This window comes from Andrographis paniculata, unplaced genomic scaffold (assembly GCF_009805555.1).
Source record: "Andrographis paniculata isolate CXL003 unplaced genomic scaffold, ASM980555v1 Contig15END, whole genome shotgun sequence".
NCBI lineage: Eukaryota > Viridiplantae > Streptophyta > Magnoliopsida > Lamiales > Acanthaceae > Andrographis > Andrographis paniculata.
This window is the reverse complement of record NW_026137435.1, coordinates 3,321,408-3,335,345: the sequence shown is the minus strand read 5'-3', so window position 1 is coordinate 3,335,345 and position 13,938 is coordinate 3,321,408. Positions and strand designations below refer to the sequence as shown.

Sequence of the window (13,938 nt, the reverse complement as noted above, 5' to 3'; positions counted from 1 at the left end):
ATTATTGTCTGCTACAAAACACAACTTCAAGTTCAACGGTAGACATGTGTGATGACGAATTTTGGATATTCAAAATCATATTCTCAAAACATTAATGCATTTAGTAATGTGTAGCCAGGCACATTCAAATATACTTAATCCGGACCACCGTTCCCTGGAGTAGCTTTGAATGTGTACATTCCCATTTTCTTTCTAGAGGTCAACTAAACTTGCAAATGTGATTGGTGCCGAAAATGACTTCTTCAAAAGCCTTCTTCCAGTTCCACGCGTGGAAATAAAATAAAATATAATTAAAATAATATAATAAACCCAGCCCATCTACAAAAGAAGTTTCTTCATTTCTGTATAAATACGTATCCACCACAAACGCCAATCCCAATTCAAACCCATTTCATCAAAATTCCAAAATACAACTCAACCTTCGTTATTCATTCATTCATCTTTCAGCTGCAATTATGGTGGGAGCAATTCACAAGTAATACACCATCTTCTCCTATCCTTTTTTTTTTTTTTTTTTTTTTTTTTTTTATAATTTAAAATGTTTATATATATATAATCTATCTGATGATATTCAACAATAATTGTGCATAGGTATGCTGTTGTGACGGGCGCAAACAAAGGGATAGGATTCGAGATTTGCAAGCAATTGGCGACTCAGGGGAACATTACTGTGGTGTTGGCTGCTAGGGATCACAATAGGGGCCTCGAAGCTGTTGAGAAATTGAAAGAATTGGGCCATGGCGGCGGTCAAGTAATTTTCCAGCAGCTGGATGTGACAGATTCAGTCAGCGTCGCTGCCTTTGCTGAATTCATAAAATCCAAATTTGGGAAGCTCGATATCTTGGTGAACAACGCGGGAGTTTCTGGAGCCAACGTCGACGGCGAGGCTATGAGAGCTGCTGCGTCTATGGCGGAGGACCCTTCAAAGGTCAATTGGAGTGAGATCATAGTTGAGACCTACGAAACAGCAGAAGCTGCCTTCCAAATCAATTATTACGGAGCAAAGAGGACTACTGAGGCTCTTCTCCCTCTGCTGAAGCTTTCTCAGTCCCCAAGGATTGTCAACATGGCCTCTGTCATGGCGATGCTTCAGGTATCATATATATATATATATATATATAATAGGAATCATTATATTTGTTTAATTTAATTTGACGTCTAGAATACAATACAATATAAAAATCATTGATGTGTTTTGTGCGTGTCCAGAATGTATCCCATGAATGGGCTAAAGGGGTCCTCAGCAATGTGGAGAACCTGACAGAGGAAAAACTGGATGAGGTAGCTAATCAATACCTCAAAGATGTGAAAGATGGGGTGGCAAAAGAGAAAGGGTGGCCTGCAAGTTCGGGTTCATATGTAATCTCAAAGGCAGTCCTGACTGCCTACACAAGGCTTGTCGCCAAGAGGCACCCCAGCTGTAAGATCAATGCGGTGTGCCCTGGATTCACTAAAACCGACATGAACCACCACAGCGGCTTTCTGACGGTCGAACAAGGTGCAGAAAGCCCCGTGAGGCTGGCCTTGTTGGGTGATGATGGGCCTTCGGGACTGTTCTTCAATAGAAAACAAGTGTCCCAATTTTAAGGAATTAATTAAGCGGCAGCCACTATGGTCATAAGCTAATTTCAGAATTTGATAATTATTACTATTATTATTATTTGCAGTGATTGATGTTGTGATTTGTGTGCAAAAATTTGCTTCCAAATGAATGTTGATTGTATTGATTCTTTAAATATTATTCCCTGTTACTTTTGAAATGGACCTTTCGACTTTTGTACTAAATTAAAAAATAATAATATTTTGTATTTTATGAGTAAATAAAAGTGTGTTAGAAAATTTAATATTTTTACCGTTGATTTTTTTGCATAAAATAATTATATATGTAACAGTATTATTATAATTTAAATTAAAAATAAAAATTATTTTGATATTAATGTAGAATAAATTTTTAAAAAAAATAAAATACAGACATAAAAATGAGGCCTCTTTATAAAATAGCATAGACCCACCCAACCTTGATGTGATGTTGGAAGTACGACATGACGTACTTAAACCATGTACAATGTTGGAACCAATTTTACGTCTTTGGAATCTCCTCTGTACGACATTCATTATGCCAAAAAAGACATATAGAGAGCAATGGTAGATTCTTACTATTCTTGATCTTGGTGGAGTGCATAAAAATGAAGTTCAGTTCAGCCATCACATACCAGAATTGCAAATGAATTGGTCATCCTTATTAAGATGTGATTGTTCCTTCCTGTACAAAATAGTTGGGTTAATATTTAATTTGATTGACATATATAATGTAAATCACACATACAATAATAATTTTGCACCCATATTAGTTGGCTGTCTGGCTGAACTGGATTACCATATAGTACTGTATGTTCTTTGTTTATACCATTTTCTATATTGGTCTAATTAGTGTTCGTTTTTGAAATTTTTAATAAGGATCCAAAATACAGCAGAAATTCTGCCTAAAGGTTTCCGTGTTTAATTTGCTTGTTCACTTAATTGTTCAAATATAGTGACGTAATATAGAATATCTGATAATCTTCCTATTTTTGCATTATTTATGTGGTACAATGATTAACATCGAAATTGATGGAAGTAATCAAGACATGAGACGAAGTTTTCATAGACAGTATTTTGCTCGTGCTCGTGGTCTTCATTTTAGTAGCACGTTATTGATTACTAGTTAGAGTTTATCTAATTTTGGGTCTTTCATAAATTTCTAGCTATTTATAAATAATGTATTGGGCCAACCATATTTTTAAGGTTTTTTCAACAATAACAAAATACAATAGTGTACTTTTTTTCCCCTCATTTACTCTTCATTTCCCCCATTGCCTACAAATCTACATCCCCCAATTCATCACCTTTTCTATTGTGCTACCTTAAGGGCCTTTCATACCTTGAATAAAATTACAAAAAAAATACAAGTAGATAATGAAATTGCAGCAAAATTCTGGTAAAACAGGTCATTTAGTTGAAAAATATAAAAATGATGAACAGGTCAATAATAAATTATTAATTCGGGAAAAAGAGTTTTAACTAGTGAAAATTTATGAAAAATATTTTTGGTAGCTTTTTTGTTTAAATAATAAATTAGATACGATATTTTGTAAGATTAAATTTTAGTGTATTTTTTTAAATAATAGTAAAACTTAAATAATAAATTAAATATCATGTTTTGTAAAATTGAATAATATAATTTTTTTAAAAAATCATAAAAATTAAATACTTAAATAATAAATTAAATGTCATGTTTTGTAAAATTGAAATAATATAATTTTTTTTAAAAAAATCATAATAGTAAATAGTACTCCCTCCGTCCCACCGGAATTTAACCCTTTGATTAGGGACACCATATTTAAGGTGGGAATGTTTAATTAATTAATAATAATTAGTTATGACATTATTATATTATTTTTTGTATAATTAATAATATGTATAATTTTAAAGTAAATTTAATATATATGATTAAAAAAATTAAATATATGTTTAAATATTTAAAAATTATATAACAATTAAAAAATATATGCAATATGGATATCATTTTGTAGAGAATAAAATTTTCTATACAAGTAAATAAAAAAAAATATTTGTTTATTTATAATTAACATAAATCAATTTTATAAAAGATGTGTAATTTTAAATATAGATAAAAATATTTATTTTTTTAGGAGAGATGTAGAACTAAAGGGGTTTTGAGTGGGTCTGTTGGATCCTGAAATTCGGAGGTTCCAAGAACGTTCGTCGATTTGTCGGTGTGGTTTCCGGAAGTACTCCAAAGAGCCTGTCCGTCGTCGGATTGGAGGCGGCTCCTAGGATGGAACCTACACAGCTTCAATCGTCCACAAGGCTTCGAGCCTAAATGACCGATTTCGATGGATTTAAACTAACATTTACTAAAACTCGGATAAATCTACTGGAAAGCGGATAAAAGTATGTAATTTGAATTAAAATGCATTAAACGAAAATAAACCATGAAAGGAAAGTAAGAAAATAGACGAATTGTTCTCTTGTGCGTGTGTGTGTTGTGTTTCTTTTTCCTACTTGTAATCCTAAGTTAGAATAATCATTTCTCCCCCTAAAGGGCGGTTACAATTATTTCTCCACCACTCTCAACCACTTGGTAACCTCCCGCTACTACCTCCAACTTCCTGGTAACCTCCCACTACTACCTCCAACTTCCAAATCACCTCCTTCCACTACCTCCTAACCACCTCGTAACCCCCTTCCATCAGCTCCCTGGTAACCTCCTTCTATAAGCTCCTAACCACCTGGTAACCTTCTTCCATCAGCTCCCAGCCGCTTCCATTGCCTCTGGACCGGGTTCCACTTGCTCTGAACTTCTTCCATTGCCTCCGGACCAGATATATTGTTTACTCCGACTTGTTTCCATCGTACTCCTAGCCGATCCACGGGGATGTATCCCCAACAGCCTCGAGTTAAATGGAATCTTCGGTTTTCCTCTTGTTGGTTTGTTCCATGGAGCTTTTTGAATAAAGCATGAGAATGCATAGGTCCTCCACTAATGTTAAGTACGAAATTATTAACCCAGGGCCAACGGAGGTAGTTATCCCATGATCTGTGGAAGCTGTTGCTTTCTATCTTGTGGAGGTAACCTTCCTCTACTTTTGGCCCTGTGGAAGCACCACAATCCAATGAAAATTGTTGCCTTCGGTTTTGTGGACGCAACAGTCTTTGGCTCCGAGGCTTGAAGCTCCATTGCTGTTGAGCGGTTCCATGGCCAATGAGCTCTGGCACCACTTTTGTCTTTGAGCCTCCTTCTCGTTCAGGTGCTTTTGGACCCGTGTCCAACAATGCCCTCTTCAAAAGGGCTGGGCTATTGCGTCCATTGAGCCCATGTCCTTTTGCCTTGTGCCGTTCACTTGAATCAATTGTGGTCACTTCTGTCGACAAGGGATCCTCATCGGCCTTCACTTCTTGGACTTCATCTCCATCCCAAAACATCAACATTTGATGGAGTGTTGAAGGCACGCACTCGAATGCATGAATCCAATTCCGTCCCAATAAAGCCGAATAGAATGGCCTACCATCAATCACTATGAAATTTGATGATATTTCCTTTGTCCCCCCACCTGCACATTCAAAGTGATCATACCTGCCGGTTTGTAAGAATTTCCCACGAAATCGGTAAGCCGCACAAATGTAGAAATCAAATCATCACAAGTCTTTCCGAATTTCCGTAGGGTCTCAATTGGCAACACATTCACAGAAGCTCCACTGTCCACCAGAACTTGGTCAAGAGGATAGCCATTCATCGAGACCCGAATGTGCAAAGGCTTGACATGTTGGTTTTGGCCAGGCCCGAGCCTCCTATATTCTATCATTGTTGCCACATCATTCTATTCAAAGATAGGCTCTTCGTCAACGACAACTTCCTCTAACTCTTGAACTTCTTCCGGAGGCTTCTCTACTTGTTTCTTTTTAGGAAAGGACTCCATAGCCTGGTTCCTTAGCGGCTCCATAGCCTGCTTTTTTTTCTGAAAGCGGCTCCACAACCTACTTCCATTCTGAAAACAGCTCCAGAACTTGCTTCCTTAGTGGTTCCACAGCCTGCTTGTTCTCTGAAAGTGACTCCACAGCGTGCTTCCTTTTTTAAAGGGGCTCCACAACCTGTTTTCTCTCTAAAAGCGGCTTTACAACTTGCTTCCTTGGCAGCTCCATAACTTGCTTTCTTTTTGGAAGTGGCTCCACAGCCTGCTTTTTCTCTGAAACTAGCTCCATAGCCTGCTTTCTCTCTGAAAGCGGCTCCACAGTCTGCATCCTTGGCAGCTCCATCGCCTGCTTCCTTGGCATCTCCATGGCCTGCTTCCTTGGCGTCTCCATGGCCTGCTTTCTTTCTGGAAGCGGCTTTACAGCCTGCTTCGTTGGCGCCTCCATGGCCTGCTTCCTTTCTTAGAGCGGCTCTACAACTTGCTTCTTTTTTGAAGGTTGCTCCATGGCCTGCTTCCTTAGCGGTTCCATAGCCTGCTTCTGTTTTAAAGGCAGTTCCATTGCTTGCTTCCTTGGTGGCTCCATGGCCTGCTTTCTTTCTGGAAGCGGCCCTACAATTTGCTTCTTTTTTGAGGCGGCTCATGCGACCTTCCCTCCTCCATACTAGCCTCCAACTTTCTTCGTTGAGCTCGCCTCTTTTGGGTCCTAGTGAGTCCACTTATTGCCCTCCTAGTGGAAAGCTTCGGCTCATTCACAATCCATTTTTCGTTCTCTTTATGATATGAGGCTTTCGTGTCACCTTGGGAATGATGGTGATCTGGTCAGCCGTGGTAACAGTCCAAATCCGTTTCCCATTTGTGACTTTCACTTCTGCTACGATGGCCTCCGGCTTGGATCCTTTGTATACTTTCCTCTTCTTCAATCTTGAGGCTTTTGGACTTGGGATGGTGATATCGGCATTAGGCTCTTTCTTGGCCGTCTTTGGTCGTGCCTCCTTCATGTTCAAACTTGAGCCTTTACCAAATGTCATTCTTGTAAAGACGGCTTCTTTAGCGGGTGTCTTCGGTCCTAAATAATCTTGAACCAAAGGTTTTGACAGCTGAGTGCTAAGCCTGTCTTTCATCAGCCCTTTAGCCGACATGGTATTAGCAAAAGAAATAAACCCTTTGGTCGGTTTCAATTCCGGACACAAATAAGTCTTTTCATTTGCTAATTTCATAGCCAAAGCTTCTGCCTTCGCAAAGTCCTTTTTGTCTGAAGTCACTAGGGCTTTTACCTCTGCAGATTCCTTTTTGTATGGAACCTCCATAGCCCCTTGAGTTTCTTCCCCTACAACGTCCTTTTTGTATGGAGTCTCTGCCCTTACATTCTCCTTTTCGTTTGAAGTCTCCATGGTCCTTGGAGTCTCTACCTCTGCAAATTTTGGAGCTTCCATGGCTTCTGGAACCTCTGCCTCCGCAAACTCCTTTTCAACGGGAGCCTCCACAACCTCTGGAGTCTCGGCCTCCATAAGCTCTGGAGCTTCCATAGCTTCTGGAACTTCTGCCCCCGTAGACTCCTTTTCATTATGAGCCTCCATAGTCCCTGGAGTTTCTGCCTCGGCGAATTTTGGAGCTTCCATGGCTTCTGGAACCTCTGATTCCGCAGACTCTTTTTCGACTGGAGCTTCCACAGCCTCTGGAGTCTATGCTTCTGCAAACTCTGGAGCTTCGATGGCTTCTGGAACCTTTGCCTTCGCAGACTCCTTTTCGACTGGAGCCTCCACAACATCTGGAATCTCTGCCTCGGAAAATTTTGGAGCTTCCGAGGCTTCCGAAACCTCTGCTTCGTAGACTCCTTTTCGAATGGAGCTTCCACAGCTTCTGGAGTCTCTGCCTCCGCAAACTCTGGAGCTTCCATCGCTTTTGGAACCTCTGCCTCCACAGATTCCTTTTCATATGAAGGCGAATTTTCCGCGCTCAAGGTGGCACTAGGCTTCTTTTCGAACCTTCTTTTTGAAAATGACCTCCTTATGCAATTTGCGATGATATCAACGTCCATTAGAGGCTCCGCCTCTCGTTGATTTTGTGTCAGAGGCTGCACTCCGGCTGCGTGCTGATGGAAGGTTGGCGGCTGCATCTCTGCGGCCTGCCCTCCTTGCCCTTGTGTTTCGATGATCCCTTTCCATTGGAGATTAGCCACGTCTGGACCGTGACATCCCCAGGGTGGTGTTGGCGCATTCCACATAGGTTGTGCGCTTAATTGCCTCGGCGGGATCACGCCAAATGTTGCAAATTTGCTAACCCCTCGTGGAGGCTCAGCATTGCCCTTCAAAACTCCAACGGCCACGGGGTTCCAGCCCTCCACAGCCTGTTGGCTCCAGCGCTCTGCCTTCCAGCCGTCCGCAGGCTGTTGGAACCAGCCTTCCGCAGACTGGTGGTTCCAGCCTTCTGCAGGCTTCTGGTTCTAGCGCTCCGCAGACTGTTGCCAGCCTTCCATAGGCTGTTGGCTCCAACCATTCGCAGGCTGTCGGTTCCAGCCTTTCACAAATTGGTGGTTCCAGCCTTCCGCAGGCTGTTGTCAGCCTTCCACGGGCTGTTGTTTCCAGTTTCTTGCAGGTTGTTGGTTCCAACCATCCACAGGCTGGCGGTTACAGCCTTCTGCAAGCTGGTGGTTCAAGCCTTTCGCAAACTGGCGGTTCCAGCCTTCCGCAAGCTGATTGTTCCAGCCCTCCGCAGGCTGTTGGCAGCCTTCCAAAGGTTGTTGGGACCAGCCTGTCGAAGACTGGTGGTACCAGCCTGATCTTGCCTGCCCCGGCCCTAAGGCCTGAAGCATTGGATGTTCTGCAAAAATTCCGTAGCATTTTTCAGGCGGTACAAATGAACCCCATGATGTGACCATCATGACGGAATTGGACCCAATCATAATTCCTCCTGGACCAATCACTAGGAGCCGAGCTCGTAAATTTCAATTGGCAATAACAAAGTGTGCCAAACTTCAAATGGATGCCACTGCTGAATGTTGAATTTTAGATGCCCGATCCTTAAAGCGGAAGCGTACCTGATGAAGCCATATACAAATCTTGGGTGATTAAAGGTTTGGTCTTCCAAGATCAGAGAGCCGGCTTCTTTTCTGTCCTTGACGGGTGAGGAGCAGAAACTGCAGGGAGAATCAGATCTCTTTTACGGCGTGCTGATCATGGGGACCTAACCCTAGCCTATTTATAATAGGGCAAACATAATTGCAATTACAATTATGCCCTTAATTAATATTATTAATTTGTCACGTCACCAAAATAATAATATTATACGGGTAGCTGCACTTTCATTCCATAACAATCAAACCTATCAGTCAATAATTAATTATATTAATTAGATCACTTAAATAATAAGACTGAATAAAATAATGACTTTAACAACATATTCGATACACATATTTGATCCCAAATCGAACAATCTCCCACTGGATCTAGTATGTGTCTGAATGAACATATTGTTCCTTATGAGCTCGATTTTCAGTCATTATAAAACAAGGATTGCAACAATCTGGTCCATCAATCACAACAATATAGGACTAAAGAAGCATTCGCCGTATCAACAGCTAAACTCACAGTAATCACAAATATCAGTGTAATCAAATGACATAGATCAATCATGGAACGTGCAGAGAGAAAATTACATAAGTGTGATCTAAATATGTCAATTTTCTACTGGTCCAAATTGAATGAGATCGTAAATTACTTAATCATAATGTCCAAAACATCATAACCGAAATAATGATCAAAAGAGTAAAAAACAAATATCAAGTGAACGACAAAAGAATGTAAATGCATACTCCCACTACAGTGAAGCTTCCTTAAATTGTAACACACCCATATGAGCAGTATGCTCATGGAAGACCTTAGGTGTTACACCTTTAGTTAGGGGGTCTGCTAACATAGATTTCGTCCCTAAGTGCTCGATCGAGATATGATGATCTTTCACTCTCTCCTTCACAACTAGGAACTTAATGTCAATATGTTTTGACCTGGATGAACTCCTATTGTTGTTGGAGTATTCAACGGCTGAATTGTTGTCACAGAAAATCTTGATGGGTTTTTCAACCATCGGAATGATTCGCAGCCCAGCGACAAAGTTCTTTAGCCAAATCGCTTGCTGTGATGCCTCAAAACACACCACGAACTCAGCTTCCATCGTGGAACTGGTAACGAGTGTCTGTTTGGCACTGCGCCAAGCGATGGCCCCACCAGCCAACATATAAAGATAGCCAGATGTAGATTTCCTACTATCTTGGCATCCTGCAAAGTCGGAGTCAGAGTATCCAACGATCTCCAATTGGTCTGACCTCCTATATGTGAGCATGTGATTACTGGTTCTCTTCAGGTATCTCATCACCCTCTTGGCTGCCTTCCAGTGATCCAATCCAGGATTACTAAGGTATCTGCCTAACACACCGACTATGTACGCAATATCTGGACGCGTACATACTTGTGCATACATGAGGCTCCCAACTGCCGAGGCATAGGGGATTTTTTCCATCTCCTCAATTTCCAGATTTGCTTTAGGGCATTGGCTGAGACTTAATTTCTCTCCTTTAGCTATAGGGGTATCTCCCGGCTTGCATTTCTGCATGCTGAATCGCTCGAGTATTTTATCAATATAGCTCTTTTGAGATAATCCGAGAATACATCGAGATCTATCACGATATATTTGGATCCCTAATACAAAAGATGCTTCACCAAGATCTTTCATTTCAAAGTTACTCGAGAGAAATTTCTTAGTTTCGTGCAACATACTCACATTATTTGTGGCAAGTAAAATGTCATCCACATACAAAACCAAGAAAATAAACCTCCCACTGAACTTATGATAAACACAGTCATCAACCACATTCATCTCAAAACCATATGAGAGAATTACTTGATGAAACTTGTGATACCACTGTCGAGACGCTTGTTTGAGCCCATAGATGGATTTTCTTAATTTACAAACCATTTGCTTTGGATCACCGACCTCAAAAGTTTCTGGTTGTACCATATAGATTGTTTCATTAATGTCACCATTGAGAAACGCCGTCTTAACATCCATTTGATGGAGCTCTAAATCAAAGTATGCCACAAGAGCCATGATTGTCCTAAAAGAGTCCTTCGAAGAAACCGGAGAGAAAGTCTCTTTATAATCAATCCCCTTTTTCTGAGTATAGCCTTTAGCTACAAGACGTGCCTTATACCTCTCCACATTACCATTTGCATCCCGTTTGGTTTTAAAAATCCATTTGCAACCTACGGGTTTTGCACCTTCTGGCAATTGGACAAGTTCCCAAACTTTATTGTCTTGCATTGACTTGTACTCATCACGCATCGCATCAATCCATTTATCTGAATAAGGACCCTTCATGGCATGATAAATATTAATTGGATCATCCTCAGTCATGCCATCATTATCCTCACTTTCTTGAAGAAATGTCACATAATCATCCGGAATGGCATTTCTCCGTTCTCTAGTGGATCTACGCAATTGCGTTGGCTCTTGAACTGTATGTTCTTGAGTTTGTTGAGTTTGTTCCATAGGTATAGGTTCCTGTTCTATGCGAACGGGTTCCTCAGTCGCACTTTGAAACTCTATGGGAGCTGGAATAACTGTTAACTCATGAGGTGTTTTATCAATCACATCAGTGATTTCTTGATCCTCAAAGGTAAAGTCTAAAACTGTATTTCTCCCCCTAAACTCAACATCCTCAAAGAACTTGGCAGTAGCCGTCTCAAAAATAGTTCTTGATGTGGGATCATAAAATTTATACCCCCTTGACCGTTCCGAGTAGCCAATAAAATAACTGCTTACTGTACGAGGTGCTAGCTTTGGTTCATTTGGCCTATAGGCTTTCGCCTCAGCTGGACAACCCCACACCCTAAGATGATTTAAGCTAGGCTTGCGCCCAATCCAGAGTTCATAGGGTGTTTTGGCAGTCGCCTTAGTTGGCACTCGATTAAGGATGTAGACTGCTGTCTTTAATGCTTCTCCCCATAATGATGGTGGCAAAGTAGATTGACTAATCATACTTCGAACCATATCCTTCAATGTGCGGTTTCGTCTCTCAGCAACACCGTTCATGCTAGGTGAACCGGGCATGGTGTATTGAGGGACGATTCCACACTCCTTAAGGAAGTCAGCAAAAGGACCTGGACGTTGTTCACCCGAGCCATCATTTCTGCCATAATATTCTCCTCCACGGTCAGATCTGACAGTCTTAATGCGTTTGCTTAGTTGATTTTCAACTTCAGCCTTAAATGCTTTGAACATGTCCAGTGCCTCAGATTTTTCCTTAATAAGGTACAGATGACCATATCGAGAATAATCGTCTATGAATGACACAAAATATTGTTGACCGTTCCACGAAGGAGTGGGAAAAGGCCCACAAATGTCTGTATGTATCAATTCTAGGACATCCATAGCTCGATAAGCACCTATCCTTTTAACCTTGGTTTGTTTACCCTTAATGCAATCGACACAAACGTCAAAGTCTGAAAAATTTATGGAATTAAGGATTCCACCCTTAATGAGTCTTTCAACTCTGTTTCTTGAAATATGACCTAAACGTTTGTGCCACAATAAACTAGAGTCATGAAATTTTCGCTTAGTACCTTTTGATTCCATATTAAGTGCCTCATTATAGGAAACCAAAATATCGAGCATATATAAACTGTCATTCACCATAAAAGTACCAAAACCAACCAAACATGAATTAAAAGACAACTCAACTTTATTGTTTCCAAAAGAACAATGATAACCGAATTTGTCCAAATAAGAAACAGAAACCAAATTCCGTCTAAATGACGGTATAATAAAAGTGTCTTGTAATTCAAGAAAATGTCAAGTACTCAATAACAACTTGAAAATGCCCACGGCTTCCACCTCTACTGAATCCCCATTTCCAAAGTAAATGCGTCTTTCAGCATCAGTTGGGTTTCGGTAGCTCAGGCAACCCTGCATTGAAACACTGATGTTAGTAGTTGATCCAGAGTCTAACCACCAAGTATTTCGAGGTACTGAAGCTAAATTAACCTCAGAACAAACCAAAGTAAGAAACGTACCCTTCTTCACGCGCCAATCGTGAAACTTAGTACAATTCTTCTTCTCATGTCCAGGTTTCTTGCAAAAGAAGCAAGTCTTTTCAGGACGAGCCCGAGGAGCTGGAGTTGGAACATGAGCCTTAGCAGTCTCAACCTTAACGGCCTTATATTTTCTCTTCTTGCCGCCTGCATCCTTTGAGGTATCCACCACATGTACCTCTTCAGTCTTATTACGCTTCATCCTTTCTTCTTCCTCAACACAGTGAGAGATGAGCTCATTAAGAGTCCACTTCTCCTTTTGACAGTTGTAACTGACTTTAAACTGATCGTATTGAGTAGGAAGTGAGAGCAAAACCAATAGGACTAACATGTCCTCTGAAAGGTCTAACTTAAGTGCTCTCAACTTAGAAGCAGTATTAGACATGTTCAGGATGTATTCCCTTATATTTCCTTTGCCGCTATACCTCATGGTAATGAGACTCTTCAGAAAAGTACTCATTTCCGCCTTATCGCTTTTGGTAAAGCGTTTCTCAATTTCGACAAGGAAATCATTAGCAGTAATGATATCATCAGATATCGTGCCCCTAAAGATTTCTGGAATGCTTTTCTTTATGATCATTAGACTAAGACGATTAGACCTATCCCACTTCTCAAACAACTGCTTTTCATCTGCAGTGCTTTCTTCCGTAGGAGAAGGGGGTTGGTCTATCCTTAATGCCAAGTCTAGATCCATACAACCCAAATGAATCAATATTGATTCTTTCCAGTGCTGATAGTTGTCCCCAGACAGTATTGGGACTGAATAGTTAGAAGATACCATAAGATTCGATCCTGAAGATAACAAGAAATCAATATACACATAAGTACTCAAGTAGCATAATGAAACTCAGAATAAAATAATGCAATCCCATCTCAAGACACTAAACGCAACATTAATGTTTAATCTTTGGATCAATGCCATTAACTGCAAGCAGTCATCTTGTTGCAATAATCATATACGGACAATAAGGTAATGTCAAACAGTAACCAATCTTTGGACTGATTTACTATTCACATAAGTTAAATCTATATAATTGTCCCATACATATTATCGCAGATGTATATTTCATTCTGTCAATTATCGACTGCCTTTGGGCCGAAGAATAATCACATGAATTAAAATAAACATATAAACACTTACGTTATCAAGAAAAAATTTCATATAAGAGAGGTTACTTTGGCAACTTCAAATACTAGATTTTCACCGTCAAAACGCAGCAAGCATTATTAATGAGTTTCCAATTCTGAAGGTTGAAATATTTGCAATATAAGCAAAATTAATTTCTGATGATACATGTATCAGTTTCATAAATTGTTTAATAACAGCCATGAAAAAAATAAAAATAAATAAATAAATAAATATACATGTTGTTTCCATA

At 40.1% G+C, this 13,938-nt stretch overlaps 1 protein-coding gene across 1 annotated transcript; it reads left to right on the top strand.

Moving 5' to 3' along the window:
- The first annotated feature begins 345 nt into the window (after positions 1–345).
- On the top strand, positions 346–1,804 carry LOC127262298 ((+)-neomenthol dehydrogenase-like). The gene is made up of 3 exons (XM_051290930.1): positions 346–475; positions 592–1,093; positions 1,210–1,804. The coding sequence occupies exons 1-3, from the start codon at positions 456–458 to the stop codon at positions 1,585–1,587; spliced, it is 900 nt and encodes a 299-aa protein (XP_051146887.1). The 5' UTR covers positions 346–455; the 3' UTR covers positions 1,588–1,804.
- Positions 1,805–13,938: the final 12,134 nt, after the last annotated feature.